Source organism: Conger conger, chromosome 3 (genome assembly GCF_963514075.1).
Source record: "Conger conger chromosome 3, fConCon1.1, whole genome shotgun sequence".
Taxonomy (NCBI): domain Eukaryota; kingdom Metazoa; phylum Chordata; class Actinopteri; order Anguilliformes; family Congridae; genus Conger; species Conger conger.
In genome coordinates this window covers 60,521,724-60,542,317 of record NC_083762.1, presented here as the reverse complement: position 1 = coordinate 60,542,317, position 20,594 = coordinate 60,521,724, and the positions used below count along the sequence as shown (strand labels likewise).

Here is a 20,594-nt window from a genome sequence, read left to right as displayed (position 1 = left end):
AACAGCAGCGAGAATCCTCCTCTGCAAACTGGACCCAATTCCCACACATCCCAGCGAGGCACAAAAGGTACCAGCTGCACATTAGCACTAGCTGGAGATTCTCTATTTTCATTTCTGTACAAATGTCTCATTTTAAGCGCGGAGGCTGTAAACATTTTGGTACACACAGGACTGAAAATGGTTCAAAACAGGAACACTGTGGTTCATGCCACTGCTGCTATGCCTTGTGTTGATGTCCCATTACCTCAGTATTCATCCCCCCCCCCACTCCTTAAATTGACTAATGCTACTAATAAATGGCATGCTACGTATGTTGGTAGATTTGTGCTATCCCAGCAATTCTGGGTAATGTCATAAATGCACAGCAGTTAAAAATAAGCGCTGGAGACACACGAGATAAAATGTGCGATTTGATCTATTTCCATCCTCAACTGTGCAACAGCTGGGGGAAGGATGGCCTGCTCACACATGACTGAAATTGCTTGCATTATCAATTAAAATTAAATAATAAAATAAAAATAAAAATAAAAATAACGCATCACCCAGGCACTCGTGATCAAGTTGCTATTTTAAACCTTAGGTGGGGCACTACGGTCATAGGATATTCAGGCAGGCATTTAACAAGTATTCGCTTAGTAAATAATTGTACAGATCCAGGAATGTAAATAGACGTTTCAAAATATGAGGTATATGTGTGCATATTATTATTATTAATAATAATAATAATAATAATAATAATAATAAAATAAAGAAAGAATAATACTAATAATAATACACATTATTAACAATAATAATAATCCATAAATAATAATAATAATAGTAATAATAATAATAACAACAACAACAATAATAATAGTAATACTGAATCTTCATGAAAATTATTGCACACCATTAAGCACAATACCCACATACGGCACATTCAGTGGAAAATGAACATATTTGTCAAAAGGCCCAGAAACATTTAAGTGGATGCAGTTAGCTGTCATTCTATAAAACATTATTTGTGGGTATTTAATATATTTTAAAGCTGTATAGAGATGCTGGCTGAATTCATTTGAAATCATTTCAGGAGGAATAACAGATCACAGCATCACCCGATTGTCAGCATGTTCTATAGAGAAGATTTAGTGTGGATCTTAGGTTAAACAACAAACATACTAGACAAACACACTAAACAACAAACACACCAAATACAGATCATTCCCGCCAGTATGTTTGCATGTTCGGTGTACAGCTAATAATCTACAGTTTGAAATGCACAGAGTCTCACAAGGGGAGCAGAACAGAGATAAACCATACCCCCTTCATTAAAAATGGCATAAAAATAGATTTTAATACCAACTTTGCTATGTCAGAGATTCTCGCACACTACCATTGTATACTGCTATACTTGTAATTTTCAATACGTTCCTTTGAGGCTGTTAATTACACAGTATATAATGAAATTCAATTAAAATGTGCACCAGCAAATGGAAGGGAGCCATCTAAAATTCTAAAAATATAAATTAGAAAATGAAATCACAAGGTGGTAATTCCTTCAATAGATTTCCAATTATTTGCAAATGCATGGCACAGCAAATCAAACAGTCATGATATGCATTTCTGCCGTCATTCAAAAAGAGAGCAGGAGAAAACAGTTGTTCGGTGACAGATTGAGAATTCCTGCAGTGCAATTTTATTTTAAGGTTCTCTATTGTACCGTTAAACTAACATATAAAATTGACCCCGGCATTATTTATAAAATTCCACATAGGATTCTAACTGATCTGGTGTCAGAACGGCAAGACAATGACTCCTGTTCCAATTAAGGCATTGTCGACAAAAATCTATGAAGATTAATATTAAGGGCTTATTCGGTTTGCTATTCAAGTCCCATAATGTGTATGCAAATAGTTACTGGGCCTTTGATTCTAAACATAATTAGCTGATAATTCTGTTTGGCTGAATTACTTTCTTTCGTTTTTTTTTCCTGCAGAGAGAAGAGGGACTTTGATTCGGTCTCGCTGAATAATGCAAGTCAAAGTCCATTTAGTTTAGTAATGAGAAAAAGGCCCGATGCGACATCTTTATTCTGCCGGTGCGAGTGAACTGCTCAATCCTGACAGCAGCCTATCCTTGCTCTGAGACAGGGTGTAAGTGTTAAAACACATTATTTATTAAATGACGGGTCCTGCCTCTGCACGAAGACGGGACGTCCCTCGATAAGGCTTCTGCAGCTGCGGTTCTGTTTGTTGGATTTAAGTGTTGTTACACTTGGGATGGAAATAAACATTTTAGTAAATATTTAAAGGACTCTCAGATATACATATAGCTACTTCTATTGTTATCATTATCAGTATTAATATTATTATTAGTAGTAGTATTATTATTAGTATTGGTAGTAGTAGTAGTAGTAGTAGTAGTAGTAGTAGTAGTAGTAGTAGTAGTAAGGGCTTGTAGTCATAGCAGCAGGAGTAGTTAGTATTAGTAGTAGGAGCAGTTAGGGTTTGCAGGAGTAGTAGTAGTAGTAGTAGTAGTAATAGTAGTAGTAGTATTTTGCTGCACATTTCTTTAATGAAAGAGACAGAAAGGAAGTGAAAAGTAAGTTCAGTGGTTGCCACCATGGTATCTGGGGTTTTGCCTGTAGGGGCGGGGGGGCTGGGGGTTACAGGGGTGAGGGGGGCCAGAGAAGAATACAAAAATTCAGACTGCTACTACGCTACAATGTTTTAACTTCAAAAAGCAGCCCCCCCGTTCCCCCACTACCCCCCGCCCCTCCCTGGTTTTCCACACTCTCGGCAATCCCCACCGAAACCTGGAGCTTGCAGTAGACGCAGACAGGGAGGTAGGGGTTTTTTTTTTTGGGGGGGGGGGGGGGGGGGGGGTTGGTTGTAGCGGAGTGGGTGGCCACGGCCCCCCACCACCATCAACCCCCCCCCCCCCTCCCCCCACTCCCACCCCCATCACAGGGCTGAGGCCATCAAAGGTAACTCACTGCTGGCAAGTCAGTTTCTGAGGGAACATCACGATTCCCAAACTCATAAGGGGACCACATTTTTCTGTGAAATAATGGGCGCACAGTAACCTCCATTATGCTGGGGGCCGGGACTTTATACTTATATTAAACCCAGGTTCCCTTTCTTCTCGTTTCAGGGCAAGATTCCACCAGGCACTCCCGTTTTTTTTTTTTTTTTTTTTGCTTCAGACACTGTTGCCTACAGCAAATGCAGACAGACAGACAGACTGGGGAGTGTAAGATCAAGATTTTGAAATAACCTCTACACTCCACCCCCAACAGACTCCAAACAGCTCGCATCTCTTGATGTGCTTTTCGCTTTGCCGTCTCTTGCGAGACATCCCTTGCAGGACAAACCGATCAAATCCAATTCTCAGGTGACGTGTTCAATCAGCTAAAAGGTCTTCAAACCGCTTGCGAAACATTTCACATTCACATCTTTTTAACTGCGCTAGGACTTAGAAACACCTTAGTTCATTTTCAATTTACTTACACCCTCAAAGCCTTCTAATCCATATGTTAGTTTAGTATGAGTCTTTTAAGTCCAAACCGCAAATTGAGGCAAGCATTCTGCCCTTCCGTTTCATTCATTTTCATTTTCATTTGAAAATGTGGTGTCTTTATATCATTGCTTAAATTCACTGCTCGACAAAAAAGTGAATTTTGACTGGAACAAACCAATATGTATGTTTACACATTTGAAAAGGAAATGCAGGCCAGTGTTTTCAGTCCGATCTTTGCAGCAATATAAGTCATAAACAAGCCACAAATATGATGAAACCCACTTGAAAATGAAAAGTTAATCAAACGTGACCCCAGGGCTTAATGTTCCTAAGCTGTCATTTAAAATAATACCTGCAATCATTTCAGCTCAGAATATAACCCTCATACCAATCGCTTCATGTCAGCAATGTAGTAAATGATACCTTTAATTAACCCACTGCCTTAGAATGTATTTCTACTCGTTTTTATTTCTTTAAGAGGCAAACTATTTAGGTGAAGCGTTTACACATCTTACACAGCTTTTCCTCAACTTTTATATTACACAAATAAAATCAATGTTCTACTTCATTACAAATAATTGGATTGAAAATATACTTATAGTTTTATTTATTTTTTGTTCTATCAGGTTGAACAATCACGTGAAAAAAAGCTAAGCAAGCTATGTAGGCTATGTTGAATAGAATCATAATTTAGGCCAACAGGCTGAAGGCTAATGGCTAACAGCGCACTCACAGCTAATGTACATGTAAAGTACCTGTTTAACATAACCATAACCCTGAACTTCAGGGACAACCTGTTTAACTACACACAGTGGACACAAAACAAACTGCACATCTTCTACCAGAAAGAAAACACTGCTCTGTGCTTTGCCGTAGCTGCAATCCCACAGGGAAGAGGCTGTGGACAAGCTTCCATTCCGTCGCTTAGAGTGCAATGGGAACCACAACCACCTGGTCAAACTGGGTTCTGCCATATCCTCACCTCCAAGTCCATTTTACATTTTAAGATTGAGCATGTGGGGCAAGGGCTGGTGAGGGAGGGGTTGTTTAAGATCCTCTTCAGGAAACCGGGACAACCACCTACCATCCCAACACCAGCTCCCTCCCAACCTCCCCGCACTCACGCACTCACGCACTCACGCACTCACGCACTCACGCACTCACGCACTCACGCACTCACGCACTCACTCACTCACTCACTCACTCACTCACTCACTCACTCACTCACTCACGCAGTCTCACACACACACACACACACACACACACACACACACACAAACACACTCTCACACACACAACTCTCCCCCCCCGCCCCCCCCCCCCCCCCCCCCTCACTGAGCCACACACAGCAGCAGTGTGTCTTGGGAGAGGAACTTCTTAGCCTCCTTCGTAATTAAACACCGAGATGAGCGGAGGTGATGGGAATTGTGGGTAATTCGCGGGGGATAGTAATCCCGCCGCTCGCGGTTTTCCGGGCATCCTGGCTGCACGTCCTTTGTCAGCAGCCACAGGGAACGTTCCGGGCCGACGATGTCCCACCTGACTTTCCCTTACGCTCAGACGGCATCTTGAGGTTAGCTAAGCAGTTTTCTTTGCCACACAATATGAAATGGAATACCCCGTAAACGAACATATACACTCACCGAGCACTTTATTAGGAACATTTTTACTTTATTACACCTACTTATTCCTGATATTATCTAATCAGCCAATCGTGTGGCAGCAGAAACTGCTGAGCTCCTGGGATTTTCAGGCACACTAGTCTAAAGTTTGAGTGGTCAAAGCTGACAGGAAGGTGACAGTAACACAAATAACTACACATTACAACAGTGGTATGCAGAAGAGCATCTCTGAACACACAACGCATCAAGTGGATAGGCTACAGCAGTCAAAGTCTAAAAAGTAAGTCTAATAAATACCTAATAAAGTGCGAGCTGAGTGTATATTCCACTGCATTCACCAGATGAGGAGCCACAAAATGGCAGTTTGCGGAAGGAATGGGATTGGTAATGTTGTTATTGAAGAGTTTCAGCAATATAATACCACCAGACGTCACGACTATGTACGTATGTTAACTGTGCCGTTGTAGGAAATTGACAAATTGTTTGCCTGTTAGCAACCAGGGTGATGCATTTTCACTTTCTCCCAGCTATTACTGGACACAAGCTTTTATTTTCATTTTAATGTGTTTTTTTCCCCAGCTATTAAAATTGACCGACTCTTCTCACAGACTCAGCGTCTTGTGGAGATTTTTACGGTGTATGGGCTAGAAATATTATCATTTAATAGAACGTACTGCTCACAATCCACAACAGCACCCTGTGTGTTATGCTTACATACAGTGTGCGTAGGTGTTTGTTTGAAAATAAATACACCCGACTCATTGCAAGTAATCGTTATCATTATTATTATTATTATTACCCTGACTCATCCCTGACATGACGCTGGATAATCAAGTCAAGTTGCAGGTTTTTAAATCGCTCTGCTTTCAAAGATTGGCCCTTAAAAAAAAACACCCAAAGCAAACCAATCCAAGTCAAGCGTGTCGGATTCAATTTGATGTTGGATTGACTGTGATACCTACCAATTAAGCAGGGAAAGAATGAGCAGAACTCACATTGCCACTCCGAAAAACTCATGCTTGGCAGTGGAAACGACGACATCTGCTTGGCAGAGCACTCTGAAGTAGTCTTCTTTGCTAGTTGCATAGCCCCAATGAGAAACACAGGCATCCAACTGCTCTCTGGCTTTGGCAAATACATCTATGAGAGAGAGAGAGAGAGAGAGAGAGAGAGAGAGAGAGAGAGAGAGAGAGAGAGAGAGAGAGAGAGAGAGAGAGAGAGAGAGAGAGAGAGAGAGAGAGAGAGAGAGAGAGAGAGAGAGAGAGAGAGAGAGAGAGAGAGAGAGAGAGAGAGAGAATGACTGAATGTTTCAAACTGATCCTGGGTGGCAGCTCTGGTTAATCTTAAGGTCAGGTTAATTGACTGTCTCTTATTTTTAATGAACTTCTTGCAGTTGTTTGCTTGTATAATCAAGGCACAGAAGCAGAACCACAAACTAAGGCACCTAAAATGAGCTAAAAAAAAAAAAAAAAAGCAGGGTGACCATTTCCACCCAAAACCACACGTGCACACACACACACACACACACACACACACACACACACACACACACACACACACACACACACACACACACACACACACACACACACACACACACACACACACACACACACACACACACACACACACACACACACACACTCGTCCATCCAGGCACAGCCGACTGCCTGCTCCATAAAACTCATTCGGCAGACACCGAAACAAAATGGACTGTAAAGTTCTTTAGATGAAAATATTAAAAAATAATTAACCTAATGGAGATAAAATTAAAAGAAATGAGGCAACAAACACATCACGCCAAAACCGGCGCCGCACTGACAGCCAAGATTCCTCATGACGGACAACTTTCGGAAAAATTAAATGGTGCTCCGCGCTTAAATTTCTTTGAGGGGTAATGATCCTTGAACGATGCTCACTTCAGTCCCTGACTGAGAGAGAGAGAGAGAGAGAGAGAGAGAGAGATAGAGAGAGAGAGAGAGAGGGAGGGAGGGAGAGAGAGAGAGAGAGGAGGGAGAGAGAGAGGAGGGGAGAGAGAGAGAGAGAGAGAGAGAGAGAGAGAGAGAGAGAGGGCTGAACCTCCACAGGAATAACAAAGGAGGAGGTCCCGCACAAAGCATCACTGCGAGTTTCGCTGTAAACACCCAGCTTTTTCCCCCCCGTGTCACAAAAAAAAAATTGGAGCCCTTCACCCAATCAGGCGAAAAGACATAAAAAACAGAGGAATAATCAATATGCTGTCCCTATTAAGAAAATCAAACTAGATTAAAATGGTTTAAAAGTAATTACCAATAGAGTGGCCCTGAGGGGTGATTCTTTAAATTACGAGTCAAAATTTATTGTGGACTTTCTGTTCGGTTTATGCTACTATAAAACTCGATATTCCAATATATGAGAGTACATGTCCTGCTCAGAGTTTTGATTTGGGGTTGTGGGGGTGTGCTGACATCCGCGGTGGCCGTTTAGGATTAATTAAGGAACTCGGTGCTGCAAAAATCCTTGCGTGTCGAAAACATTAAAAGCCCATCATCTACTCAAACGGAGAGTGTGTTTAATTGATAAAATTGGACGCTAGCACTGAGTGCTTTAGTCTGCCAGGTGAACTCAACCCTAGTTAAAAACCTGAGTCGTTTAATAAATCATAGGATGCACCACTTACGCTAAAAACAGCGGTACAGCCCACGGTAGAGCAGAGGCGCCCGTCTCTTCCTACAGCTATAGAATATATTTGCAATAATTAGTAATAAAACACTGGGGCAGACTCACTTAAAAAGTTGGACCTTCGTAGACTTATCTACTGTCTGTGTGCAAATTCAGCTTTTTTTCTGTGCTGGTTTACAGTCATTACAGAAGGATTTTTTTCTTCTTTTCTGGAAGACTGCGGTGTGAACAAAATCCCTGATGCAGGGAGGCATTTTCAGAGTCGGGAGCTAGGCTACTCCCTTTAAGGAAAAAACATTGGAAGGCAGCGACAAATAATTGGGTCCAACAGGCTTCTCCTGTGACAACCGTAAATGACTTCTCCGCCGTTAAGCGGGGTTCATTATATCTGTCCACTCCTGAAAAAAACCCCCCGTCTTTCAGAATATTAATAAGCCCCGAACTCTCGACATCAAAAACACACACCGCTCACACGCAGGCGGGCGTCACGCACGGTACCTGGCACCTTGGAAAAGGTCTCGCCAAGGACGGACACTTGAAAGCGTAGTCCCTTCTCTTTCAGCTTCAGTAACGTCTTGAAGAAGACCTCCGGGTCTTTGTCGTGTTCCCTTGAAACAAAAACAAATAGAATTCAGGTCTTTTGATTGGGTAACGCAAGCGAGCGAAGGCAGACGTCTCTCCCTACTGTAAGCCCAGGCCTTGACTTCACAGCTGAAGTCATCCTTTCTAAAAACCTGCATTGAAGTATTTAAACATCTGAAGCAAGCCAGGTCTTAAGAGGTTGCAGTCAAACTTTTTCTCCCCCAAATTTGTTACAAAAGCTAAAGAATTTACAGAATAATTCATTGACCCCCTACCCTTCTCCGCTCCTCACCCGTCAAGGTTTTATGACAGGTGCTAACGCAGTGAAAACCACTTTCATTAAGACGACTCCATGTCGCTTGTGATTTTTTCACAAGGCCTTCCCTTTGTTTTCCGGCATCCCATCCTATCATTGCAGTGTTATATGATGTACTTTTAGGCGTGTGTATTTGCGATGTGATTTGGTTTTTCAAAGTCGCAGTGTTGCATGATCTAATTTTACGCTTGCATGTTTGTGAAGCGATTAATTTTTTCAGTGTCTTATAGAAAGGTTACTCTCAAAGACTTTTGTATTTATATATTTTAAAAATTAAAAAATACCAAAAAATGGTTTTCGTTCTTTTGGTTCTAACCAACAAAAGGAAAGAACCCAACTCTGGTGGGGTTTTTTTGTTTAGTTTTTTTTTTACTGCGACCAGAGGAAGCAGACCAATGAAAAGGCACATGCATCCACACATGCTTAGATTAGCACTTGTGCAAAAATGTCTGACATGCCAGCCCTCAGACTTCCCGTGTGATTACTGGGCCAATTGTAGTGAGGATGGGCACCAGGGGCAGCGTGGCATGCTGGGTAATCTCGTACATGGAAGGACGCAGGTTTCCCCATAGCTACATTCATAGAACATCTGCACTGTGAATCAGAAACGTGTGCTAATATACACATATGGGCGAAGCGATTTAACCATTGTGGTGCAAAATGGCAGCTGTGCATAACCCAGGTGGGTGCAACACATGGTGGTGGTTGAGGCGAGTTTCCCCCTCATCACTCGAAGCGCTTTCACTGCCTAGAAAAGCACTATATAAATATAAAACTAAATGTTCATTGTGCGCCTGATCCGTTAATACAGCCGGATATTTACAGAAGCAGTCAGGCTATGTAATTCAGTCAATGCTGAAGCTTCTCTTAGCAGTGACGAGTGACCCATCAGGGAACTGACTTTAAATAGATATCGCTCTTATTTCAGACCTTTCAGTTAAAGACCGAGGTGCGTGGGTCTAAGGAATCCAGCGACTGCATTCAGAAAAGATCCGCACAAAACATTTTAAGTTTGGCATGAACGTGTTGGCATACTTCCTTCATCAGTGAAATGGTGTTGCATGCTGATGGCTATAAAATGAATGATTCATATCTTTTTTTTTTTTTTTTCTTGAATCATACAGTTTATATTCCACCTACTGTCCTTGCTGAAAGTAACAAGCGCAACAAAACAAAATCTTCGAAGCACTTCGGATAAGACTGATAAGCTCTCTTTCTAATCAGTAAAGTGGTGATGATGGAAGATGGCTGCCAGAGCTGAAAATGATGCAAATCATCCAGCTCATTACTCAGTAAGAACAAATCACAGAAAAATTCCTTTTAAAATTCAAATTAGAAGCGGTGCCCACCCACACTTCCCAAAGATTTTTATCATAGTGTTTATCCTACATTGTCTAAAGCTAAGACATGATAGAAATTATTAACAAAAACAACTTTATTAGGTAGACCTGTACAACAGCTTGTTAATGCAAATATTTAATCAGGCAATAATGAGACAGCAACTAAATGCATAAAAGCATGCATGTGCGGTCAAGAGGTTCAGCTGTTTTTCAGACCGAATGTCTGAATAGGGAAAAAAATGTGATTGTTGGTGCCAGATAGGGTGGTTCGATTGCAGAGAAAGGTGTAAAAAAAACTAAAAAACATGCAGTGAGCAGCAGTTCTGCTGGCAGATACATTGTTAATAAGAGAGGTCAGAGGAGAAGGGCTAGACTGGTCCAAGCTTACAGGAAAGTGATAGTAATGCAAATAACCACACATCATAACAGTGGTATGCAGAAGAGCATCCTTGAACAAACAATGTGTCAAACCTCTAAGTGGATAGGCTACAGCTGAAGAAGAGTTAATGTGTCTAAAAAATAATTCTAATAAATACCTAATAAAGTGCTCACTGAGTGTACTATTTACAGTATGGTTGCAATAAATATCCGCTCCATGCAATTATTTTACTGCTCCCACATTCCTGTGCCATTACAAAAGTGCAGTACCTAATTCCCCCACCCCAAAGTACACAGTGCAGTAGTGTGTATTAAAAGGAATATAAAACTGCTGCTTTCATTGTTCACTCGGTAGGTTATAACGCATATGTTCAGACGATCATCATGGTTGGCTACACTGTAGAATGCGATTAGCAGAGTTTATTCAGCAAAGGAAACTCCGATGTTCACCAGACCTGGGTCGAATATGTAATTGTTTTGGATTGAAATACTTTTCCTTGCTTTACAGACCCAGTTTTGGAACCTATAAAATACTCTCAAAAAGTCCAAACCCCGCCTTCTGGCCCTCGTGGTTGGCTGAGTTGCACCAGACAAGATCAATCGAGAACAGAAAGGTATTTGAATCCAAAACGGTTACATATGGTCTGATGTTCTGCTGCAGATATCGCTCCCTTTTTACACTTCCTTCCCGCCAATGAACCCCTGACTAAATACTTCTTTGGAAGTACTTTTATATGTACACATCTCATCACCTCACATTCTCTTCGGAAATACAGACATGAAAATCATGAAAAATCATTCCGGAGCATTGTCATGATGGTGGTAGCAAAACAGAATAAAACATATTTTTAAAGAACCAAACTTTCTAATGGAAATAATGTGCTCATTCAGTGCAAGATAAAGATGTTCATATAAAGGCTATATGAACACATGTTACTCGGTATATCAATATCCTGAAAGAATGAATAAAGGCCAGCTGTCCAGATAATAGAAACCTGCTATTTTTCACATATAGACTACATCTGCTCGCTGACTGCTCTTTTACATTAAGGTATCATGAAAGAAAGATAATCTACTAGATTAAATATGTATTGGGGAAATTAGGATACTCGAGTACTCCGTCATTTAAATTCAATGCACTCGGTTGCAGGAGAACGTGTCATTAAAGGAAATGGAGGGGGGGGGGGCTGTGAAATGTAGATTAAAAACACAGTCGCATTTGTAGATAATCTCCCTCTTGAACTGCAACAAAATTAAAAATAAATCAAGATGTTCTGTACATGTAAAACGCAACTACAGTAGATACAGATTGAGTTAAAAAAAATAAAATAATAAATGCTGGGATCAACGACACTGTCTGCTATAACCCTGAACGAGGTGCTGGAAGACTGAGCCTTTACATTCATTCACTAGAGATTTGTCACCTCATTTACTTACGTAATTATTCCTACACGTATGCATTTTAATAAACGTAATAAATGGTCTTCCTTTGTTCAAACAGAAAGAGATGATCTTTGCTGCTGTACCGACAGGAAGGGTCACCAAAGGTAGGCAATTAATTATTCACAAAACACCTTGTTATACAGTTACAGAATAAAGGCCTTACTTATTTCGCCAGCATGTTTCTGTAGCGTTTTTGTAGACTACACAGGTAGACAAGGACCTGAGCAAACAGAATTTATTCATGTTTTGCTCAGCGCAGTCCAGGTGGGAGAATAACATTGAAGGGAAACACTTTTCACTGAGTCTTTTCATTCATAAAAATGGAGAACAGCAGTCCTCTGGAATGAGTTTCAATAACACACCGCAAGAGGAGAGTGAATACAATTCAATACTGCCTACCTACTTTACTCAAATGTTCAAATATAATACACATAATGATTTTGTACACATACAGTGCAGTCCATAAGTATTTGGAATTAAGTTATTTTGGTTCTGTACTCCAAACACATTGGATTTGAAAAGAAACAACTAACAGGCTAACTGGAATAAACTATACAATTGTACTGAAACAAAGAGTACTGGTGTATGTTTGGGAACACTGCCTTGTGTGGGATGAAACACCAGGCACACAGGGCAGCCTGTAGCGTAGTGGTTAAGGTACATGACTGGGACATGCAAGGTCAGTGGTTCGATCCCCGGTGTAGCCACAATAAGATCCACACAGCCGTTGGGCCCTTGAGCAAGGCCCTGCATTGCTCCAGGGGAGGATTGTCTCCTGCTTAGTCTAATCAACTGTACGTTTCTCTGGATAAGATGTAATGTAATGTACCATCCAATGAGATTGGAGCCAGCTGCTATCAACATTATCAATAAAGGCAAATGAAGTAGCTGTACCTGTGGCAGCCATACATGCCCACTACCCACTACAACACCCCCACCAGGTTTCACAGATGAGGGTGGGTGCTTTGGTTTTTGGATAGTTTTAGTGTCCACACTTTGCTCTTGCTATCACTCAGATAAAAGTCAATCTTGGTATTGTCTCTCCAAAATACCTTTTTTCTAAAACTCTTTTAGGTAGTGCTACCTGTAGCAAACCTGGCTATCCTGTTTCCACAGCTTACTAGTGGTGTGTGTCTTGCAGTGTAGCCTCTCTATATCTGTTTGTGAAGTCTTCTGTGGAGCATAGTCAGTGACACATCCACACCTGTCTCCGGAAGAGTGTTTCTGATCTGTCAGACGGGTGTTTCAGGGTTTTTCTTGATTATGGCGAGAGTTCTTTGGTCATTAACCGTTTGGCCTACCAGCCCAATTACAGTTACTGAGCTGCGCTCTTTCTTCTTAATGATGTTCCGAACAGTTTCTTTTTAAGCCTACTGTTTGGCATACAGTGCAGTCTAAGTATTTGGACAGTGACACAGTTATTGTTGTTTTCCCTGTATGCTCAAACAAACAGTTGAAATAAAGTGCACACTCATAGCATGCAATTTAAGGTTTTTACAGTAATAACTGTCCAAATAATTGCGGATGCATTGTATATCCAGGAGTACCGACCATTTCTGTTTCATTAAAAAAATACTTTCCATGAGCTTACTGTACAGTTTTCTAGTCAGTTAAAATTAATGCAAGTAGACCCATGGTTCTTGTTGGTTAGGTGATGGCGACTCAAATTAATTTGGCCTTTTGTTCTGGGAGACGATGGCTTTGTTTGCCAAGGCAGTGTTTCCTGAAGGTCAAAAAAAGCCTGCCTAGCGTAGCCATAGTGTTCCGGTAAAGTCTCTCTAAATACCACCACCCCCAACGTTCATCAGAGTTCTGAAACAGATTCCTAAGGTGAGGCATTAGCGGGGCTTATTTATTTTCATTTCCGCGACTCCGTATTTGCTCCGTTTCCCTGTGGTAACGCTGATCTCTGCCACGATTTCCTTTCTTAATTTTAATACCCTGTTTTTGCTCATCACAGCGACACTAGACCCCCCCTCCTTGCCCCCACCCCCCCTCCGAAATAAGAGAAGGAAGACAAGGCCACCACTGGGATGGTGCTAAACCAGCTTCTTTTTCTTGCAATTAATTGGGATATGGCCGTGCGCGTATACGATAACGGATTTTTTTTTCCCTGACAAGAAAGAGGGAGGTTAATTAATGTAAGAACAGTGTTCACTGAGATGCTGAATTTACAATGCTCCCGCCCCCCCCGCCCCCCACCCATCCTACTCTCTCAACACAGACCCCCCCCTCCACCCCCTGGCCCCTCTGTACGATGCGGTAAGAGTCTTGATACCACACTAATGACCTAGTTCTTTTAATGAGGAACATTAACCCCTGGCTACAGTCGCCCGGGTCTTAATTGTCAACTGAGGATGAGGAGGTGGAATTGGTTGTGCAGCAGGTATGAAGCATATTAACACTTGTCATCTGCTGCCTTAATAAATAAATTTGTTGCAGGAAAAAGCAGGGATTGCCACTGTAACTATCGTCGGTTTAATATTTTTCATTTTCCCCCTTGCTTTCTATCGCTCCTTTTTTGCCGCAAACATGTCGGACGTACTTTTGCCGTGGTGACGGGCACAGATACGTTGAAATAAAACAACTATTAGAAACGCACATCTGCATAAGAACCTGAAAACTCATTAGATTTTCTTTATTTTCTTTTTTTTACAGCCAAACACAAGATCCTTTCATTTCGAAATCCGTGATTAAAAATTCTCCTTTATGTCGCACCCAAGAGGTGCGTTTTAAAATTCAAACACTATTTACTATAAAGTACAATATAAAATAAATGAATTAACGAGATACAGAAATATAGACACCTAATTAAAAGGACACTTAAAACCCTGGGAAATGGCTATTGGGTCTAATAAGGAAAGTCCAAAATAGCAGGGGAATGCTTCGCCTGTTTACAGTTGAAAGAAAATTACAGACTGGTTGATAGTGCTGTTCATATTAGCATTTGTATAAGAGGACATTAAAAATCCAGATCAAAACGCGTAACAACTTGATATTCAGTATGACTAAACAAAGTTATATTACAGTATGAATTCAGTTGCTAAAGGTGCTGTATTAAAAAACATCCATCTTTCAACAGGCAGTTTTGCTTTCCATATGATACGGAGACATGTTATACTGAGAAATATTTCAAGGTTTAGAAGAAAAATAAAATTCAGTGATTTCTTTTTTTATTTTTATTTTTTGGCTGGACTGATCAACCAATCATTTACATGTCAGACTTCTAACGGTTTTACATCCACCAATACAGATTCACTTTGCTAAGAAGGCCAAATAACGTGAAGCTCTAACTGATAAAAATATGCATACATCTGATGGATCGCTGTCTTGCATAGTAGCTATATATCTCAGATTAAAAAGAGGGTTCTCTTAAGATCCACACATCTAGCAACACTTAATGAATACTAAAATATGCAGAATGATGATGTCAAAAACAGTCAATACTGCTACTCACTGGCCAAGGTTAACGTTAAAGTTACTGCTGTTACGATTGAACATCCCGGCAGTGAAATAAACTTCCGTGAAACTTCCCAGGAAACCCCTACAGACAAGCCACCCCATCATGAGATGACCTGCTGGTCAAGGCTCAAGAACGTACCCTGAACCTGAGTTGTCAGACTGGAGAAAAAAGTCAATAGTGGGGTTGAGGGAAGTTCAGGACACGGTATTAGAGACATAAACATGAAATCCTGGGCATTTATGTACAAAGATGCCTGTACTCATATTGGGAGTTTCAGACACCTGGTTGTAGCACCTCACCCCTCCTGCTTCTGTTCCAAGACCTCCTTGAACCCCTGGGCTAGGTCGGTGTAGGTTTTTTGGCATTCATTCATTTTTCTCTGTGCAATTTTACATCACACTATGGTAACAGGATAACTGTTTGAAAGCATTAAAACTCCCGGTTCTATCTTTACAACCTTTTTTAAGATGCCACTGCTTTAGCAACAACAGCTCCTTATTTTGTAATATACGGGTGGCAAAACAAACATGGGGGGACCTTCCACCACATTTCCAGTCATTTATCCATGTCAGGCCTAGCTACAGATTACCATCCATGACAGTGTCTGAATGTCTTTAAAGTTACCATAACGTGTGATTCCCTTTTTAATTTTTCTTCCTGGGGGCCGTTTTTACCTTGCAACTGCGGCCTCGTCTTCAGGCTAGGAGTGACATATGACTACAGGCTCACAGCAGTATTGGTTGGAGTAGGAGTTGGTTTTCCCTCCTTGCTTAAAATTGCTGCTCACCATGTGAACGCTGAAGCGCTCTCAGCGTTGGGGCGAGGGGTCCTGCTGGTGTTGAATATGTTACAGGGAGCGCTCATCACGCATGATGTTGACCTGTCAGCCTCCTTCCCCCTGTCTCTGCCTACAAATCTCTAAGCGCATCAGTACAGGTTCTCAAATGTTATCATAAGATGATAATATCCCTGTTCCGTATCACTGACGTATTCACGGTATGCAGTGTAATGTCTTATGCTAGATGATAGCATCAGCATAAAATATTTTGGAACACATGGGTGTTACAAAATGTAAAACTCAACATTTGTTTATACATTCCCTACATACACACACCACAAATTGCATTTTTGCCAAGCAGTGTGGGGTGGTAGTGTAACATTTCAAAACTGTGAACAATGCTTTACATGCTGCTTAAAACAGGACTTCCTTATCATACCTTTTGTTTTATAGGAAGATCAAGCTCTGACAGGAACTATTAAGCAGTGTACTGATGAATCCATGACAAACAAACTGAGAAAGGAAAACCGGAATCTTAAAAGCCATACATGCCTTACGTTTACATCACAGACAGAAAACTGACAGCCATTTTACATACAACACAAAACAAGACGCTAATCCAGTGGGATAGACATTAATACATCTGTACCATCTGACATGTTTTTATCAGATACTCAAAATATAATGCATAAGCCATATGGAGGGGTTACGACATGTTCAAATGCAGGTCAATGCGGATGTACTGTACGCATTTGAACAAATGCGGATTAGTCCTAATCCAGTATTCTCCGTATCAGCCTGGTATCTGGAGACGAAAGGAACAGGTGCCCAAGAAGTCATGGAGGGGTACAGTGGACTGTAATGTGAATTAAGATTTTGGAAATTTCACAAGTGTGTGGCTTCATTGTCCCCTCTGAAAGACTGTGAGACACCTGTACTTGTGTGTAATTTCAAAATTAGTTCCCTCCTGTAACTTCCATGTTTTACCATGCAAAACCAGCAAAAAAAAAGTTTAGTGTAATTTAGTGCCGTTTCAAGAGCTAAACTAACCGCGTGTTATTTGAAGAAATATGAATAAAATACTACATGTTCACAAGTTCATCCATAGATCGCATTATACCAATGCAGAGTGAAATGCGAAATGCGTCTGTACTTGACGTGTTATAAATTTATGAATATCTTCAATAAAAAATACATTATCTTTAATAAAAAATAAGCCGACTTTAAGCTTGAGCGATTTCTGATTTCAGAGGTTTAATGCAGGACGACGCACCCCAGCACAGGACGAGACTATCACAGGGCCTTTTTATCAAAACCACCCAGTTTACTCTGCAATTCCTGGAGCAGACACCATTTTAAACCCTTTTGTTTGACCCATCTGGGTGTTGAACCCAGAGGTCAGAGCAGGCCCTCTAACAGTAACCACCTAAACAAGCGCATTTTTAAACTACGAGTGCTAAACGGGAATGGAGTCCCCGCATTCCAGGGGAGTATGGAATTAATCCCAAACATGCCTAAAGCGCGTCCTCGGGAACCAGCCCCTCGGAACGGGTTGTCACATTTCCGGCTGGGGAGCAGTTACTACGGAGGGCAGGGGGTGAATTACCGAGGCGGACACCATATGGGAAACACGGGCGCGCACTCAGGGCGAATTCCCGTCACTGCCGGTTACTTCATTTTCTTTCTCCGTTTTAGGGATCCATTTTGTGTTTGTTGGTTTGTTGTATTTATTTAGCGATATTGCAGAGGAAGAGGAAAATCCCGTTTGCAGGCAGCTGCTCTCCATCAGCGGGCAGCGGGTTTCCACGAGCTTTAATGCGCCCAGACTGAAATCCTCGGCAAAGGCGATTTGCCCCACGGCGGTGTGGTACAGGCACGCATTTTCACCTGTAAACACCCCCCCCCCCCCCAAAGGACAGCCCTATAGGCCTACTCAACCCCCCCTCCCTCCCCTGCTTTTTTTAATCTGTTGAGGATGAAGCCGACCTCTAATCAGGCCACATGCAGATTAGCGAACCTAAAGAAATAATCACGTAAAAGAAGAGGGGAGAGGAAAAAAAACAGATCAAAATGCAAGCGCTGCCCCGTGAGGAGATTATCAGCCCGTTTCACCTCTTTAAATCCTAATTTACCAGCGAATAAGACCAAAGTTTCACGAGAATGAGGATGTTATAATATATAGTGATAATCCATCTTTCTTTTGCAGGAGATTACAAAATGTATGTTTTTTTTGGTTACTGATATTTGAGCAGGTGGGAGAGAAGACTGGAGATAATGGGTGGAAGATTCCGGCACTCTGCAGACCCTCCCATTATGTTATTATTTACCCACCTCCAGCAAACCAAAATAATGTCAATTTCAAAAACTGTCTGAAACTGAAATGTCAAACAATACTTGCATTCTCTATTAATTGTATGCCAAATAAAGGCCAGGCAAGCCTGTTAGTGCAACATTTAGTGCACTGTCTTGCCATAAAGCATTCATTTTAAACATACTGTAGGTGGGTACATCTATACATTCAATTGATTTTACAGATTGTTTTTTTTTTTTTGCATTTCATCATAATATACTATTACATTCCATTTCATGTACTCTTTGTTAAAAGTGTTATTTTTCCCATCATGCACTCTGAGAAGGACAGTAAAGAAAGTTCATGTTGATTGACTGAGTTCAGACACCCTTCGGCAAGCTTTGTGGGGGATCTGTGTCTTGCGTCTTGTAGAGTCTGGACTAACAGGAAAATAATGTGTTTTTTGCTGAGGGGGCAGATATTCCGTCAATAGCTTTTTGGCAGAAAAGTGAAGAAAGTTGGAGCGTACAGATGCCAAGTGCCTCTTTGCCCCAGATGGGGAACTGAGACTTTTTAGAAACACCCTTCTTCAGGCTTCATAAGATTCTTATTATGCTCCAAAAGTTTGGAAACTCAGCTGATTAATTCATCCATTCACTGTCCACATTTTAAAACAAAGTTTCCTCGTTTCCTAGAAAGTTTGCCTCAGTTTTTTTTTTTTTTACACCCTCATATTTTTTACATTTCTCACACTTCCAACGAGTTTACCCTTAATTAATGGTAAATTATCTGGGAGGGAAGCAGCCAAATGTGTTTAGCCAAGCATTTCCAATGGCCGAAGTGTGAGGTGGCCATGTTTTGACAACTTCCATTAAGAAGCAAAAAGGCTTACGTTCCATGCGTGATTTTAGTTCAGTAAACCCAAATATAGTCCAACTGCAGGGTGGTTTTTCCTTTAGTGTTGAGTAATGCATACTAAAAAACAGCATTGCTTTTATCCACCCTTTGTGCTGCCGGGACCTAAGTTTGGCAGTCACTGAAAATAAAATAAAGAAAGGTTATGAATTCAAGACATAATGGCGTAAATATGCCACTCAAATTGTGACTTCAGAATATTGAAGGGAAAGCAAGACTGGATCAAAATGGGTGAAACCATCAATTGCTCTCTTATCTGATCCAATCGAAACCCCAGTGATTGGTGCAGAGCAGTGTGTCACTGATTACATGCAAGATGCTTTATATGATATTTTGGTTCATGGAGACCCACACTGTTTAAATGAGATAACTCTATGGTGTAATCTTGCAGAAATGTACAGGCAGTAGAGTAATACAAGCACATCTTAAATCTGTAATTTTTTTTCATTGACAATTGACACTCTTATATTTGGACAAATAGCTTTAATTATATGATTTTACTTTATTGTATGTTATGTTTATGCATTGTTATTATATTCCAATATTGTATTATATTGTAATTTGTTATCTAAATTGCACTGTACATTTATCGATTACTTATTTATGAATATTTTATTTTTGATGTAATGCTTTAAAAATCCCTTACCACCGGTGGGGCCAGACGATGTGCAGTGGTCTTTGGCCAGGGCCTCCATCACCGTCCTTTTCCACTTCACAGGGTGTCAGTTGGGCAAGCTCCTCATCGTCCCTTTGGTCGGGGCTCCCTTCCCCAGGGTCTCCATACTTCTCCGACCCCCCCTGCTGGCTCAGGTCAGGGGTCTCCTCCTGGGTTCCTGCAGGAGGATCCGAGAGGTGTTTTGGGGTCGGCTGCGGTGTCACCACAGTGTGGCTTTGTGGACTGGCCTGGTTCTGTAGGGCCAGGGAGTCTCCCCTTTCTCCAGTGCATGCCTCTTGCTTGTGTGGTGGTAAAAACCTGAGAAAAAGCCATTTAGTCCCATAAAAAGCAAATTCTCCACCAAAACAGCACACAACCTCTCCTTGTACCAGAAGAGCAAACACAAGCAGTCTTAGACATGTTATAAGCACATTCAGATTCATTTACAGATAATAATTATCATAGTGGGATTGACGTGGCATTTTATCTTTCATGCTATTTCGTATTTTTTGTCTTAACAGTGCAACAACCATAGTTTCAATGTAGCTTCATGCCATCACCTCAACTCAGCAAGAGAGTCCTTTTCCCCTCACCGTAGTGATTCAAGCCGGCTTATTTGCCACGACGGTTTCACTTTCAACCAATTTCCAAAT

At 41.2% G+C, this 20,594-nt stretch overlaps 1 protein-coding gene across 1 annotated transcript in view; it reads right to left on the bottom strand.

Moving 5' to 3' along the window:
- The window catches only part of gtdc1 (glycosyltransferase-like domain containing 1), a 65,218-nt gene that overhangs the window by 11,045 nt on the left and 33,579 nt on the right, over window positions 1-20,594 (bottom strand). The window contains 3 exon segments of the mRNA XM_061236136.1: window positions 6,116-6,260; window positions 8,280-8,389; window positions 19,933-20,259. Coding sequence (XP_061092120.1) covers window positions 6,116-6,260; window positions 8,280-8,389; window positions 19,933-20,259 — 582 coding nt within the window.